Source organism: Moschus berezovskii, chromosome 18, assembly GCF_049115385.1.
Source record: "Moschus berezovskii isolate FMDL1 chromosome 18, NW_MosBer_1.0, whole genome shotgun sequence".
Classification (NCBI taxonomy): Eukaryota; Metazoa; Chordata; class Mammalia; order Artiodactyla; family Moschidae; genus Moschus; species Moschus berezovskii.
This window is the reverse complement of record NC_142477.1, coordinates 67,655,494-67,671,883: the sequence shown is the minus strand read 5'-3', so window position 1 is coordinate 67,671,883 and position 16,390 is coordinate 67,655,494. Positions and strand designations below refer to the sequence as shown.

Genomic DNA, 16,390 nt, shown 5'->3' with positions numbered 1-16,390 from the left:
AAGGAAGTGGCAATCCACTCCAGTATTCTTGCCTGGAGAATTCCTATGGACAGAGGAGCCTGGCGGGCTATAGTCCACAGGGTCGTAGAGTCGGACACACACGGACAGGGAACTGCCCTGGTGGTCCAGCGGTTACGACTTCCACCGCAAGGGTTCCACTGCAGCGGGGTGCTGATTCCATCCCAGGTCAGGGAACCGAGATTCGGCCCATTGCGCAAGGGGGAGGGGAGGAATATTAAAACTGCGTGGTCAGAAGAGTCCTCACAAAGACGGTTGAACCGTGTCCAGAATGAGGGAGGAAGTTAACCATAATGATACTTAGGGAAAGGTCTCCCCACGGACAGGGAGCTGCAAGTACAAAGGCCCTGGTGTGGAATCACACTGGTGTTTTCCAGGCGGGCATGGGAAAGCAGGGGATGAGTGGTGGAGACTGAAATCAGAAGTGAAAGCCTCAAAGCACTGTAGGAGCTTTGGAGGGATCATGGTGGCTTGGACTACCATAGTATGGCAGTGCAGCCGGTGAGAAATGGCTGGATTCTCAATCTTGTCAATAGACTGGATGTGTATTATGAAAAAAGAACCAATGACTTGAAGGTTTGTTGCTGAACAACTGAAATGTTGGAGTTGCAGTTACTCTGAGGGTGAGGGGTTGGCAAGATCAGTACAATTTTGGAGAAGTTGTTTGAGATATCTGCTAATACACACACTTGAGAAATGGAGAGCATCAGGAAAAGATTCTGCCCAGGAAAGAAGAGGAGAAAAGAACTGCAGGAGCCTCTTTGGTTCCCATCACCACATGCTTCCCCTCTGCTGCCTATATTGCTTTGTTATATAGGTGCTAAAATATTTCCATGTATTCTTCCACTTTAAAATCATAAACAGAAGCCATCCTGCATAGTAGGGGAAAGAACAGACTTGAATTAAAAGTCAGGCTCTGCCATACTAGCTGGTTGACCTCTTGCTTAAGCAAGTCACAACTCCAAGTCTGATTTATAAAATGGTGTTATTTCTACCTACCCTACAAGGGCTTACACATCATATAGTGGCAACTCCATAAGCAGCTCCTTTTATTTATCCCCAGAAGAAAAGGTCTCATTGTTTAGTTCTGTTGTCTTTAGAGGAATTTAGCATTACTGAAGCGACTTAGCAGCAGCAGCAGCATTACTGATTCCCAGTGCCAGTTGGCTTCCATCTTTGCCTTCCTCCACATCTTTGACTTCAAGACTCTATATACAAACTCCACCCTTTTCATTTCCTTCTTAATCTCCTCCCTCCCTCCCTCCTTTCCTTCCACATACTCCACACTTCTGTCTCTCCCTGTGTTCTGAATGGCAATTCTGTTCCAAGACGGGATACACACCTATAGGACAAACAGCTACAACACAAGCCCCAAGCTTCTCATTTAAGTTTACTATCCAGCTGACTGGGAAGACTGTGGAAAACCAGGAAAAGGACAGAGGATTTGCCAATAAATTTAAATTAAAGCATATTTATAGACAGGAGGCTGAATTATTCAAGTTTTTCCCAACTGTGAAGTTCACTCGCCTCTAAATATGTTTCAGTCTCAGATCTTAGCTCAAGTAGGAATGGTATTAAGACAAAACAAAAACGCATAAACCCATGGTAATCTTTTGCCATTATTATGACTAACATAATATTTTGTGTACAAAATGGTAGAAAAAAGAAACGATATAACCTAGCCAAACATTTCAATTTGTAAAACTAAGGAGCAACTTTAAATAAAAGAACAATCTGTTTTCTGCCCATGGATGGATGGACACAATCCAGAGTTAGGAAATTTGTAAATGGCTCAGCCAGTGGATCAAGCTGAAATTCAAAGTGTACAAAGACTGGGAGAGGTGAATCTGCTTACTGCAATACCTTTAGATGGAAATCATTCAGACTCATTAAAAACCTCCAGAATTGCTTATGAGTACCTAACAATCTTTATCTTGACGTTAACTCTATACCATCTTTTAAAGCATTTGTTCATTACCTGTGAATGATCACAATGCCAAACCTAATGCAGTTATCTGCCTAAAATTAAAAAGAATTTACACTGTAGAGCTGTATTCAGCACACATCAAGTATGTGGGATGGGGTTGATACATGTACTTTTAAAACCCAGTTTACTTTTAAAAACTTGTTTAAAGTTTCACCATTTGGCTTTGAAAAATAGGTGTAACTGGCTATATTTATTATTTACTTTCTGACAAGGACTGTTCTAAGTCACACATTAACTACCTTCATAACAACCATGATTTAGGTACAAGTGTCTTTTTTTCATATAAGCAAACTAGGTATAGGAAAGCTAAGTAATTTGTCCAAGGTCACCTGGCAACTCAATGGACATAAGTTTGCACAAACTCCGGGAGGTAGTGAAGGACAGGGAAGCCTGGCGGGCTGCAAAGAGTCGGACACAATTGAGCGACTAAACAACAACAAAGCAACAAGAATAGAACAACATATGCAGGAACAGCAAGCGGTCCCATGGCAGCAACTGGAATTTTGGGGAGACACCCTTCCATGTTTTGCAGTTACAAAAATCATCCTAGTTGTGTGTCCATGTTCTTTTTCTAACTCCCAAGTGGGGTTATTTTCACACATTTTCCAAAAACTACCCAAGTTACTTAGGTATTTTTGTTTATGAAAACTATTCACACTAGAAAAAGATGTCATATATGTCCTTCATCTAATTTATTAAAACCATGAGCTGCCAGCAGATTGAGTTTAGATTCCTCCAGCTGTCTTTGAAAACTTCCAGATTTAGAAAAGGCAGAGGAACCAGAGATCAAATTGCCAACATCTGCTGGATCACAGAAAAAGCAAGGGAATTTCAGAAAAACATCTGCTTCATTGACCACACTAAAAAGCCTTTGACTATGTGGATCACAAGAAATTGTGGAAAATTCTTAAAAAGATGGGAATACCAGATCACCTTAACCTGTCTCCAAGGAAACCTGTGTGCAGGCCAAGAAGCAATAGTTAGAACTGAACATGGAACAATGGACCAGTTCAAAATTGGGAAAGGAGTACGTCAAAGCTGTATATTGTCACCCTGCTTATTTAACTTCTATGCAGAGTACATCAAGTGAAATGCCAGGCTGGATGAAACACAAACTGGAATTAAGATTGCCCAGAGAAATATCAACCACCTCAGATATGCAGATGATACCACTCTAATGGCAGAAAGCAAAGAGAAACTAAAAAGCTGCTGATGAAGGTCAAAGAGGAGCGTGAAAAGGCTGGCTTCTCAGTTCAAAAAGCTAAAATCATGGAATCCAGTTCCATCATTTCATGGCAAAGAGATGGAGAAAAAGTGGTAACAGTGACAGATTTTTTTTTTCTTGGGCTCCAAAATCACTGCGGACAGTAACTTCAGCCACAAAATTAAGACGCTTACTTACCCCTTGGAAGAAAATCTACAACCAGCGGAGACAGCATATTAAAAAGCAGAGACATCACCTCGCTGAAACAGGTCTGTATAGTCAAAGCTATGCTTTTTCCAGTAGTCACATATGGATGTGAGAGTTAGACCATAAAGAAGGCTGAGAGCCAAAGAACTGATGCGTTTGTATTGTGGTTCTGGAAAAGACTCTTGAAATTCCTTTGGACAGCAAGGAGATCAAATCAGTCAATCCTCAAGGAAATCAAGCCTGAACATTCATTGGAAGGACTGATGCTGAAGCTGAAGCTCCAATACTTTGGTCACCTGATCTTTGCAAAGAGCCAACTCATTGGAAAAGACCCTGATGCTTGCAAAGATTGAAGCCAAAAGGAGAAGGGGACAACAGAGGATGAGATGGTTGGATGGCATCACTGACTCAATGCACGAGTTTGAGCAAATTCTGGGAGAGAGTGAAGGTCAGGAAAGCCTGGTGTGCTGCAGTCCAAGGGGTCACAAAGAGTCAGACACGATTGAGTGACTGAACAACAGATGGGAGACACTTCCATCCCAACTCTGAATTAGGGAGATTGTCTGCTTCAACCTCAACTTAAGATCCCTGGAGTCATGGTTAAAGCAGTTTTCTGCGCTGACTCCTCTTTACACAGGCACACCCATTCAGGCATTCAGATACTGCAGACCTTCTACATGAAGCACCGTATACTAGTTAAAAGTACAGAGAACTGTTGAACAACGAGGGAGTTGGGGGTGCTGGTCCTCCAAGCAGTCAAAAGTCCACATATAACCTTACAGTTGGCCCTCTGCATTAGTGGATCATATAGTATGTGTTCAGTGAAAAAAAAAAATCCACACATAAATAGACCCACACAGTTCAAACCCAAGTTGTTCAAGGGTCAAGGGTAAAATGCAATCAAATTTATAACAGGGTTAATAACAGCAGACAGAACAATCCAACCTTATCCAACCCACGGATTTATTAACAAAGTCAACCTTGAATGGGAATATAGAAGGTAATATTCCAACAGATCATCCCAATCCTAGTTTAGTCACTTGCTAATGAGACAATGGGCCAATTAACCTATCAAATCTGTAAAATGAGAATGAGAAATGGTTATGTCAGGAGGCTATCATAAAGATTAAATTAGATTCCATATATGTGTATACTAGGTAACTGTTACTACAAATACTTATAGTTTTAAATTTATTTCAAAAAATACAAAGCACATATGACAAAATATTAACACTTGTTATTTCTGGGTGGTGGGGTTTAAATGTTCATAGTTTTCTGTATTTCTTTAAATTTTTCAAAATAAAAAGAAGTTAAAATATTGATTTTATCTATTTGTAATCCAGAATCACACATGTAAGGGAATCACTTTAGGTTGAGACCTCTCATCAGATAAACCATGAACTTTTTCAACAAAATCTTTGGAATAGTGGTTTATAGCGGAAAGCAGACAAACATACCACAGAAGATCAGAGATGGAAGAGATCTCTGAAATCTAATCTAAAACCTCCATCGTTCAGACTAGAAAACTGCCTGAGTAGTTTTTCAAAATTATATCCCACTGGTTAATGCCAGTCCCCCAGGGGAATTCCCTGGCAGTCCCGGGGTTAGGAGGGCTTCCCTGGTGGCTCAGTTGGTAAAGAATCCACCTGCAATGCAGGAGACCTGGGTTCAATCTCTGGATCGGGAAGATGCCCTGGACAAGGGCATGGCAACCCACTTCAGTATTCTTGCCTAGGAAATCCCATGGACTGAAGAACCTGGCAGGCTACAGTCCATAGAGTTGAAAAGAGTTGGACACGACTTAACAACTAAACCATCACCACCACCAATGGTTAGGACTCTGCACTTCCACTGCAGGAAGCACAGGTTCTACCCTTGGTTGAAAAAGCCAACACTCCCCTCCATCCTGATCCTGACTCCTGGAGTGATCAATAGTTTTAAGTACCACATTTGAAAAATGATTTTTTAAACTTTCAAAGTCTGATTTTATGGCACAATTTTAGCATGAGCAAACTCATGCTACTTGATTTTCTGCATTCAGCTGAATAGTTTTGTTTCATCACAACACTGGCAAACGTGGCTTCATAAACTAAACATGCTGACTTTCTAGAATAAAGAGTTTAAATTTTAACAAACACAAAAAAATCAATTACGTTGCTCAAGAGAGTCCTTACTATTTGGCATGACTCCAAAAGGCATGAAAAACAAACTATTACCTTCTGTAGTAAGCAAGTGCAATACATAGAAAATTAAGAATTTTTTTAACTTGAAGAACTGAGTCAGTGTTACAATGGAAACCTTATTTAAAAGTTTATCTTTGGAAAAAGATTCAGACTAACATATTAAAAACAATATATTTAAATGAGAGTTCTAAACTGAGGGGATAATCAGTCAATTTGGTTAGCTATATATCCAGTATTATCAGCTAATTTTACTTTACCAGGAAATTTTTGAATTTAAAAAAATGCTGAGAATTAAAGGGCACCATGTGAAATAATTTGGTGCTTTATGATATCGGATTCCATTTCCAGACAAGTCAACCTTCTCTTACCCAAAGGATTTAGGATACTACAAACCAGCATAGCACCCAAAATAATTTAAAACAGATACAACTTCCAAGTGTAGTTTTCCACAGCTTAATATTAACAGCACTAATGATGTCAAAAAGGTATATTATGGAAAGAAAACACCAGGTTTAATAATTATAAAATATGTACAAAACTTGAACATTCCCAAAAGATACAGTTCAAGTCAGAATTGAATTATAAATGTAATTGGATACTTTGATAAAAAGGAAACACCCAAAAAAAAATTAAAAAAAAAAAAAAGGAAACACCCAGTTGGCTTTAAAAAAGTATGTAAACCATAAAAGATAAAAAGCATTTAAAAATAAACAACAAAATTCTAATCAGTAGGTTTAAACTTTGATTTTTCAAAATTAAACATGTATTTACAATCTTCAAATTTCATACATTTGCTACTTTTACATGATCTTTATTACCAGGATAACATGAAATAAAAAGCTCTTAAGCATTTTACATAGAAAAAAAAATCAATAGGGAGGTTGGTAGAATTCAGTATTCATAGTAGCTAAAATAGGAAAAGGTCAGGGACTTTATCACTGGAATCATAAAACAGATTTAACCAAAACTGCAAGCTAGCCAACAAGCAGTTTCACTTCAGACTTTATTGCAAGGGCCCATTTTCCTTATCTGAAAATGAATGATTATTTATTTATAAGTAACAGTTATCTGAAGGGAGAATTCTGGGAGGATTAAACTACCCCCTACAAGACCCAATGAGCACTCACTTAGTTATTAAGACCTGATTGCCCAGGATGTGAAAGTTCACAGCACAGTCCACTCCAGGACCTTCCTGAAAAGTTTAAAAACCTCAAATAACAGTTCTTAACACAAGAACCAATGTTTGAAGCATAAAATCCTTAGTTGGAGTGTTCAGCCCAGTTGATTATCAAAAGCTATTTATAAACTGCTTCAATACTGATGATATTAAAGCTACCAAAACTCTGTAATGATCACAGAGATTTGGCCTCCTGGGTTAGAGCCCAAAGTCATTTTGACTCCTGACACATTGCAGAGATGTCAGTCAGATACTTCTTAACCTCTCCAACAATGTGGCATCTGCCGTCTATGTTTTCCGTCGATCATAATCTCCAACCATCTTCTTAATGTGTGACAATTTGCTCTTCAACTGTTTACAGTAATTCCTCTTACTTTTATAATCTGCTGACTAAAAAAAGGGGGGAAAAGAATCGAGTAAGTTTAATAGAATAAAAATGAGTTATGTATTAGCTGCTGGGGGAATAGTCATACAGAATTGCAAGGAGTGTTAAATGAAGTAACACGCACAGGCAACTGGCAGCATCTCTAAACACATGAGCAGCTGATTCTCTCTGCTCAATCATATCTTCTAACATGAGTTTTACAAAGGATACACTCATTTCTAATGATCTGGAAAGTCATCAAGAAAATGTATTGGCCTTTTTGGCTAACACATGATCTTGAAAAAAAAATCAGTAAAGCAAGAACTGGTTATACGGATTGACTTAGAATAAGGAAACTGGATAAATGGGGAATGAGACAGGAAATTTTACTATATATACCTTTAAACTCTTAAAAAATTATCCAGCTGCATCAGGTCTTAGTTGTGGCATGGCAAGTTTTAGATGAGGCAAGTGAACTGTTAGTTGCGGCATGTGGGATCTAGTTTCCTGACCAGGGATTGAACTTGGGCCCCCTGCATTGTAAGCTCAGAAACGTGGCCACTGGACCACCAGGGAAGTCCCTGAAGTCTTGAATTTAAATTCATGAATTTCTAGGAATTCCCTAGTCGTCTAGAGGTTAGGACTCTACGCATTTACTGCTGAGGACCCAGGTTCAATCCCTGGTTGGGGAACTAAGATCCCACAGTCCATGGAGTGTGATCAAAAAAAAGACTGATGATGCCAAGTGTTGACAAGAATACGCAGCAACAGGAATCTATAAACTGCTACAAACCAGGGACACTGTTGATAATCTCTACCCAAGGCTGGATCCCCAGTGCTCAATGACCCTCCAATTTCATGCCTATGTATATACCTAGCAAATGTGTGCCCATGTGCATAGATACTTTATAAAATCACACACAAGTTACATACTCTATGATTCCATTTATTCAAAGTTCAAAATAGGCAATACTAATCCATGATGTTATAAATTAGGATGGTGGTTACCTCTGAGGTAAGTGTAAAAACTGGATGAGCATACAGAGGGTACCAGGAAATGTATTTCACGGGGGTGCCAGTACAAAGGTGTGTGGCTGCTTTGTGAGAGTTTGCCAAGCTGTATACTTATGATCTGTGTACTTTTATGTATGTACACTTCAACCTAAAAAAAATTTTTTTCAATCAGTGTTGCTTGTAGCTGCAAACAGAAATTCAAGTTCCAATTTCCTTTTTTGCTTGTTTATTTTTTTAAGTTCTAACTTCTTATAGTTTTCATCTTGCAATTATAGCGCCTTTTGTCTACAACCATTGCACGTGTGACAAGGTATCAGCGTATCTAAAGTTCTCTAAAGGTATCCAGAGTCATTCTAAAGGCTAAATGAAAGACACACACCAGAAAAGGTCTTCCTAAAAGAATCATACAATCTAGGATACTTACCCCCTTAACTTTTTTCAGTCTATTATACTCGTCAGCAGCAGCCTATTAATAAGAAACAAAGGAATATGTTTAGTGGGGCATTTTTTCTCAAAAGTAACAGTCCTGATGTTATACTTTGGAGCAAAAACTGTCAGCTTATGACAAGAATATAACGAGTTAAAATAAAGAAGTCTTAAAGTTCTCAAAACCTTTATGGTCAGTGGGAGAGCCTGAAGGAATCCAGTTACGGGAAATTTATGACGTTAAGATGCGTCTCACGTTGCATTCACACCGGCAGGTAACTCTCTGTTCTGAGATTCTCTCTCCCCATGCCAGTCCACATACCACGTGGACCCCATAAAGCACAGCTCTGATCCCATGATCATGATAAAATTGGTGTAAGCACCCCGTTAAATTCTCTACTGATCTAGTCTTCTATCATTCCAGTGCCCCTCACTTGTAATTCCTTAAAAAAAATGAAGCACATTAACGCTTTCAGATTTCCATCGGGTTCCCTTATAGCTGCACTCATGAGGCACTCACGGACCCCCTGCTGTCTGGAGAGTCTGCCAGCTCAACTCTCCAGGCTTCCGCAGGCGTTACTCCTTCTTGGAGCACTGAGTTACAGTATTTTCTGTACACACTGTAAATATAACATCAGTAACAGAAGCAGAAGATATTAAGAAGAGGTGGCAAGAATACACAGAAGAATTATCACTGACCTAGAGCCAGACATCTTAGAATGTGAAGTCAAGTGGGCCTTAGAAAGCATCACTACGAACAAAGCTAGTGGAGGTGATGGAATTCCAGTTGAGCTATTTCAAATCTTGAAAGATTACGCTGTGAAAGTGCTGCACTCAATATGCCAGCAAATTTGGAAAACTCAGCAGTGGCCACAGGACTGGAAAAGGTCAGTCTTCATTCCAATCCCAAAGAAAGGCAATGCCAAAGAATGCTCAAACTACCGCACAATTGCACTCATCTCACACGCTAATAAAGTCATGCTCAAAATTCTCCAAGTCAGGCTTCAGCAGTATGTGAACCGTGAACTCCCAGATGTTCAAGCAGGTTTTAGAAAAGGCAGAGGCACCAGAGATCAAATTGCCAACATCCGCTGGATCATGGAGAAAGCAAGAGAGTTCCAGAAAAACATCTATTTCTGCTTCATTGACTATGCCAAAGCCTTTGACTGTGTGGATCACAATAAACTGTGGAACATTCTGAAAGAGATCGGAATACCAGACCACCTGACCTGCCTCTTGAGAAACCTGTATGCAGGTCAGGAAGCAAGAGTCAGAACTGTACATGGAACAACAGACTGGTTCCAAATAGGAAAAGGAGTACATCAAGGCTGTATATTGTCACCTAGCTTATTTAACTTATATGCAGAGTACATCATGAGGAATGCTGGGCTGGAAGAAGCACAAGCTGGAATCAAGATTGCCGGGAGAAATATCAATAACCTCAGATATGCAGATGACACTACCCTTATGGCAGAAAGTGAAGAGGAACTCAAAAGCCTCTTGATGAAAGTGAAAGAGGAGAGTGAAAAGGTTGGCTTGAAGCTCAACATTCGAAAAACAAAGATCATGGCATCTGGTCCCATCACTTCATGGGAAATAGATGGGGAAACAGTGGAAACAGTGTCAGACTTTATTTTTTTGGGCTCCAAAATCACTGCAGATGCTGATTGCAGACATGAAATTAAAAGACGCTTACTCCTTGGAAGGAAAGTTATGACCAATCTTGATAGTATATTAAAAAGCAGAGACATTACTTTGCCAACAAAGGTCCGTCTAGTCAAGGCTATGGTTTTTCCCGTAGTCATGTATGGATGTGAGAGTTGGACTGTGAAGAAAGCTGATCGCCGAAGAATTGATGCTTTTGAACTGTGGTGTTGGAGAGGACTCTTGAGAGTCCCTTGGACTGCAAGGAGATCCAACCAGTCCATTCTAAAGGAGATCAATCCTGGGTGTTCATTGGAAGGACTGATGCTAAAGCTGAAGCTCCAATACTTTGGCCACCTCATGCGACGAGTTGACTCACTGGAAAAGACCCTGATGCTGGGAGGGATTGGGGGTGGGAGGAGACGGGGACGACAGAGAATGAGATGGCTGGATGGCATCACCGACTCGATGGACATGAGTTTGAGTGAACTCCGGGAGTTGGTGATGGACAGGGAGGCCTGGCGTGCTGTGATTCATGGGGTCGCGGAGAGTGGGACACGACTGAGCGACTGAACTGAACTGAACCGAACCACTGGTTAACTTGTTCAGGTGTCAGTTTCTCTTTTTTTAACAGGAGCTCTTTGAGGGTAGAAGCATGATTTACCTTTCTAACCTCAGCACTTCTACATCAAGCACACAGTAACAGTGAATAAGCATTAAATGGATTGAGAAGGTTTAAGTACCACAGAGAAGACATAAAAGAAAGCAATAAATAAACTATATAAGAAGCAAATACTTCCAAACCAGAAAGCAGATCACTGCAATTAAAAATGGCAAAAGATATTTCATAAAAGGACTATGAAGTTCCAATAAGTACATGATGTGATTCAAAAAAAAACAAAGTTTAAATGCTGGTATCTAAGACACAAGGCAGTCATTTTTAAGGCATAAAATGTTAGTGAGATGTGGTTCACAGAAGCCCTCTAGAGCATTACTAGGGGGGAATACAGTTGATATAATCTTTCTGGAAGGTAGTTTTGCAATTACACGTACATAACCTCTCACTCAGCAATTTCACATACTGGAATTCATCCCAGCAGATAAGCAAGTAAGGGCACAAGGCTGGAGAGGTTCACCAGTGTAGGTTCACTAGTAGGGGCAGGTAGGGGGAATGGGGAGGGAGCCATACTTAAAAGTCTATTCATAGAGAATGACTATTAAGTAAATTATTGTACAATCACAAAATTGATAATAACGAAGTTTTTTAACACATAAAAATATTTTCTCAGCAAATAGATCTTTATTATTGATAAAGATTCATTAAAAAAAATTAAGCACATTAATGCTTTTAGATTCCCATTGTGTTCCATAAACTGTTGTTGATAATCATAAACTGCTGTTGAATAAAAACAGCAGAATATAAGCAATGTCAGAAAATATTTAAAAAGAGAAACCTTCACAACGATGGGAGTAGGTCAAAGAAACACGAGAGGCAACTGAAAGAGTTCCTAGTGGTCCTCGCTAAAGCAACTCAAGCAACAAAACTAAGCAGTGCTGGATTGCAAGCTCAAGTTTAGAACAGATATCCCTGCATCTACACTGATATAAATGATTAAATAAATGCAAGTGACAAATTTCCCGTGCAGACAAATTCCAAATAACTTGTGTAGGAATACTGCCTTTAAAGAGCTGGAGCATAATTCCTTGATTTCTTAAGTGTGATCTACGCAGAGATCTTCCTTCCAAAGAGCACAACGTGGAGAGGGGGCTTAAGAAGTAAAGAGCAACTTTACGTGGACAAACACGACCCCAGGCAGGTTATCAAGGGAAAAACATAAAGACAAGCCACAAACTACTGTTGAGTAAAAAAAAAAAGCAGGAAGGATACAAGTAAAATTTATGATTCTTTATCAAAGATTACTTCCAGGTACACTTCTGCAATGGAGGGGACATTTTAACAACTAATATTTTGGTTGAAAAAATTTAAGGCAATCTATTTTTCTGTATACCATTCTGTATTATTTGAATTTTTTTTACAGAAAGAGTAAACTCTTCTCTGTTTATAAATAGAAAAAGTAATGTAGCTATTTTCTTTTAAACAGGAAGAGATATATGTACAGATTATTTTTTTATAAATCTTAACTACATTAGTACACTCTTCCATTTCAAAAAGACTTTCAGACTTAATTTCAATTACTATTCAATGAAATTACAGTTTGGTAATTACTAGCAAAATCTGTATCAATATTAGTATAAAGGATAATGTAGCCCCATAAACTAGAATAAAGTTCTATGTAATATCTAATTATCAGGTTTGAATTTACCATGTACTCTTCACTTTCTTCTCTATAGTCATCCAGTTCTTTATCCAGACGAGAGAGTTCTTTATTGACCTCATCAAGTTCTGCTTGTAGGCTCTTGTATTCCTGCAGGCCAGTGTCAAAACTTCTCTTGTAGAGTTGTCTTTGTTGATCTGAAGTAATAGGTGGATATTCCCTAAAAATTCAGAGAGAAAATGATTTCTTATAGATCCTTAGCAGACTTAAGTTTCACAAAGATAATAAAGCTGGTGGCATGTGGAGAATAACATTCTCTTGGTTTTCTTTTTGTTATTATTGCTTATGGATAGAGGAAGGTGGGATACAAAGAAGTTCTTTTAAGAATGATTATGCTTCTTACACTGATGCTCATGTGTTGTTTTTTTTAAAACTCTGCTTATTGATTTTTAGAAATAAGTGTTGAAAATCATTTATGAAATTTCAGGGTGGTCTTAGGAATTCATTTGTTCTGAATACACAACACCACAGGAGAATGGACACTTACATTTAAAGTTAAAACTGGAATTATGAACACAAAGGATATTTTCATCACTTCAGTGGCAAAGAAGCTGATTGGCAGGTGGCTGTTTTCTGCTACCATCTGTAGTTTTCAGATGGTTTTGAGCATTTTTTTGGTAGGAAGAATGGGAGGGCGGGTCTTGTTTTTCCTTAACGGAAATCGTTTTGATTGTAAAAGCAGACATTAAAAGGGACATGTATGAAAATGCATGCTCACTGGAAAAATAATCTGGCAATGTGTTAAAATATGAAAAAAATCCTGAAATTCTTATCACTTGTATCTCTCAATATGCTGGCTATTCCTTACGTATGATGGTGATGCTGTTAACCACCCATAATCCACTAAGGAAATACTCTGAGTTGTTCCACAAAACTAAGGAGCTTCACAGCAATATGGAATTTTAAATGTTCTATCTAAGACAGTCTAAGTATCTTCATTTTAAAGAGGGGAGAAATTAAATGATTTGCTCAGAAGGGAAACAAGTATTCAGAATTTCTGAAAGTTTGCATTTAAATCTTGCATGATACAAGACAGGCAAACATTTTACAGACAGGTGGCTGAACAAGACCAAAACTCTCGAGGGGCAAGGGGGGATGAAATATGAGAGCACCAGTGAGTGAGGGATTGCTAGCTCTAGTTGCCCTATCCATCCCTCCTAACAGCTTGAGAAGCAATGTTTTGATTCACTACAATTCACACAGCAAGTATTTCTGATTTGTGTCCCAGTCCTCAGAATACTTGGCCCAAAAGGCTATAGGTCATACCCAAGTACAGCTGGCCATCAATGCTGGACTATTACCAAACCACTGACACAAAAAGTAACTTAACCACAACACTAAAATGTTAACTCAATTGTTTACAAAGTTGTTTGCCAAAGTCCTTTGGATTAAACTTTTAAAAGAATCTCTGGTCTCATCATGAAAGCTTAAAAGTAAACATCAAAAGAAAGAGCCATAACACTGGTCTGGAATTTTCTAATTAATAAAGTTCCCCTAAATGTGTATTTGACTTATTTGACAAACCTTTCTTGGGTGGCTATTGGTAAAAGTATACAGCACTGGCCAAGTCTGTCGTTTTGCAGGGGTGCATGGAAAGTGTTTTAAAGATAAACACATTTCCTCCATGTCAATCTTTATTACAAAAGGGTACTAAAAAAAAAAAAAGATACTAAAGAGGAAAAACCTGTCTCCAGTCCTGGTTGGCAAAGAATGAGGTTCAGTTCAGTTCAGTTCAGTTGCTCAGTCGTGTCCGACTCTCCGCGACCCCATGAATCACAGCATGCCAGGCCTCCCTGTCCATCACCAACTCCCGGAGTTCACTCAAACTCATGTCCACAGAGTTGGTGATGCCATCTAGCCATCTCATTCTCGGTCATCCCCTTCTTCTCCCGCCCCCAACCTTTCCCAGCATCAGAGTCTTTTCCAGTGAGTCAACTCATCGCATAAGGTGGCCAAAGTATTGCAGTTTCAGCTTCAGCATCAGTCCCTCCAATGAACACCCAGGATCGATCTCCCTTAGAATGGACTGGTTGGATCTCCTTGCGGTACGAATGAGGCTACATGATGCTTTTGAACTGTGGTGTTGGAGAAGACTCTTGAGAGTCCCTTGTACTGCAAGGAGATCTCCTTGCGGTACGAATGAGGTTACATGATGCTTTTGAACTGTGGTGTTGGAGAAGACTCTTGAGAGTCCCTTGTACTGCAAGGAGATCCAACCAGTCCATTCTAAGGGAGATCGATCCTGGGTGTTCATTGGAGGGACTGATGCTGAAGCTGAAACTGCAATACTTTGGCCACCTCATGCAACGAGTTGACTCACTGGAAAAGACTCTGATGCTGGGAGGGATTGGGGGTGGGAGGAGATGGGGACGACAGAGAATGAGATGGCTGGATGGCATCACCTACTCGATGGACATGAGTTTGAGTGAACTCTGGGAGTTGGTGATGGACAGGGAGGCCTGGCGTGCTGTGATTCATGGGGTCGCAGAGAGTCGGACACGACTGAGTGACTGAACTGAACTCACCCTAGGCAAGGAGACAACACCACCAAAACCATGGGATTTTGCAGGGGGTTCGGTGAGAGATGCTCCGGTACCTGATCCAGTCGTCCTCCAGCTCATCGCAGGACTCGCCGCCCGTCGTGTAGTCTGTTTCATAGTGGTCTTGCTCTGCCCGCCTTGACTTCCCTGCTCGGCCCTTCGCGGGAGCCCTTTTGGAAAGCGTCTCCAAGTTGCCACTGCTGCTGTAATAAGGCTGCCGGAAGTCCTCCACAGGTGAAGTCAGTGGCAGCTCCTGAGCCACTTCCGGCACCCTAACAAAACAGGAATCATCTGTCCGTGAGCACTACCGCCCTTTGTCAGAGCCCTGCGACCACAGAGGGCAGCGGCACCGGCACGTGGGCCCTCGCGCTCAAGCAGCCACCTGCCGGGCGCCGAGCCCATCCCCAGCTTCCTGTGCTCGGCTAGGCCCCAGCGCAGCTCCTCTAATACACAGGAGCCCCTGGAAGACTCTCATGTGAGGGGAGCTCGTTAGTCCACCTTCTGTGTAAAATGGATGTAAGATTTCACTTCAGGAAACTCCCACAGATCTGGAAGAGGTATTGACCTGACCTGTGCCCAGGACATACTCCACAAAACGCTGTTAGGAAGATAACAATCGCCTCTCTTCTCAACAGGTTCTTCCAGTTCATGGAATGCTGAGTGGGGGGAGGAACGCGCATCTATATCTCCCTTTGGGGGCCAACTCCCAGAGATAAGCTCCCCGTAATACTAATTTTAGACTCCTTTATATCATTTCTCAAGATACAATGATGAAAAATGAAACAAACTGAAAATTTAAACTAAAAAACTAAAAGCAAACTAAGGACCTAAAAAGCATTTTATATTGTAACAGATGAAAGGACTTTACACTCGAAAATAGCTGATTAACAATGTTGTGATAGTTTCCAGTGGACAGCAAAGGGGCTCAGGCAAGACCTCTTTAAATTGCACTGTTAAGCCTGAAGCCTTGAAGAATGATTGAAATGTAAGAGTTACCATTACACTTATTTTTCTAAAGCCAATTATTTAATATAGTATCAGATTTTTAATTGCATTAACTGTTTCTGCCACAAGCACAAAAAACAAAGCCTAACATGGAATAAAAGACCAAGAGCTGTGGCAACTCTCGACTACTTCTGAGTAACAGAAATGCAAAGCTGCACTTTCCCCTGCAGCAGAGTTGGAGAAGGGCAAGAGGAGAAACAACACCTGAGACTTTCCGACATCAGCCTTGCTATTCAAGTCAACTAGTTAAAAGAATTTTTTTTGTTATTGCTGTCAACTTATAGG

The 16,390-nt window shown here is 40.1% G+C and overlaps 1 protein-coding gene across 4 annotated transcripts in view; it reads right to left on the bottom strand.

The window, feature by feature from the left end:
- Positions 1-4,360: 4,360 nt before the first annotated feature.
- OCLN (occludin) overlaps positions 4,361-16,390 on the bottom strand; it is a 51,334-nt gene continuing 39,304 nt past the window's right edge. For all 4 annotated transcript variants that reach the window (XM_055421896.2, XM_055421899.2, XM_055421900.2 and 1 more), the window contains exons 6-9: positions 15,157-15,372; positions 12,549-12,720; positions 8,579-8,620; positions 4,361-7,166 (exon numbers count right to left, since the gene is read on the bottom strand). In XM_055421896.2, the coding sequence (XP_055277871.1) occupies positions 7,065-7,166; positions 8,579-8,620; positions 12,549-12,720; positions 15,157-15,372 (532 nt within the window). In that variant the 3' untranslated portion in view covers positions 4,361-7,064. The remainder of the gene's footprint in view (positions 7,167-8,578; positions 8,621-12,548; positions 12,721-15,156; positions 15,373-16,390) is intronic.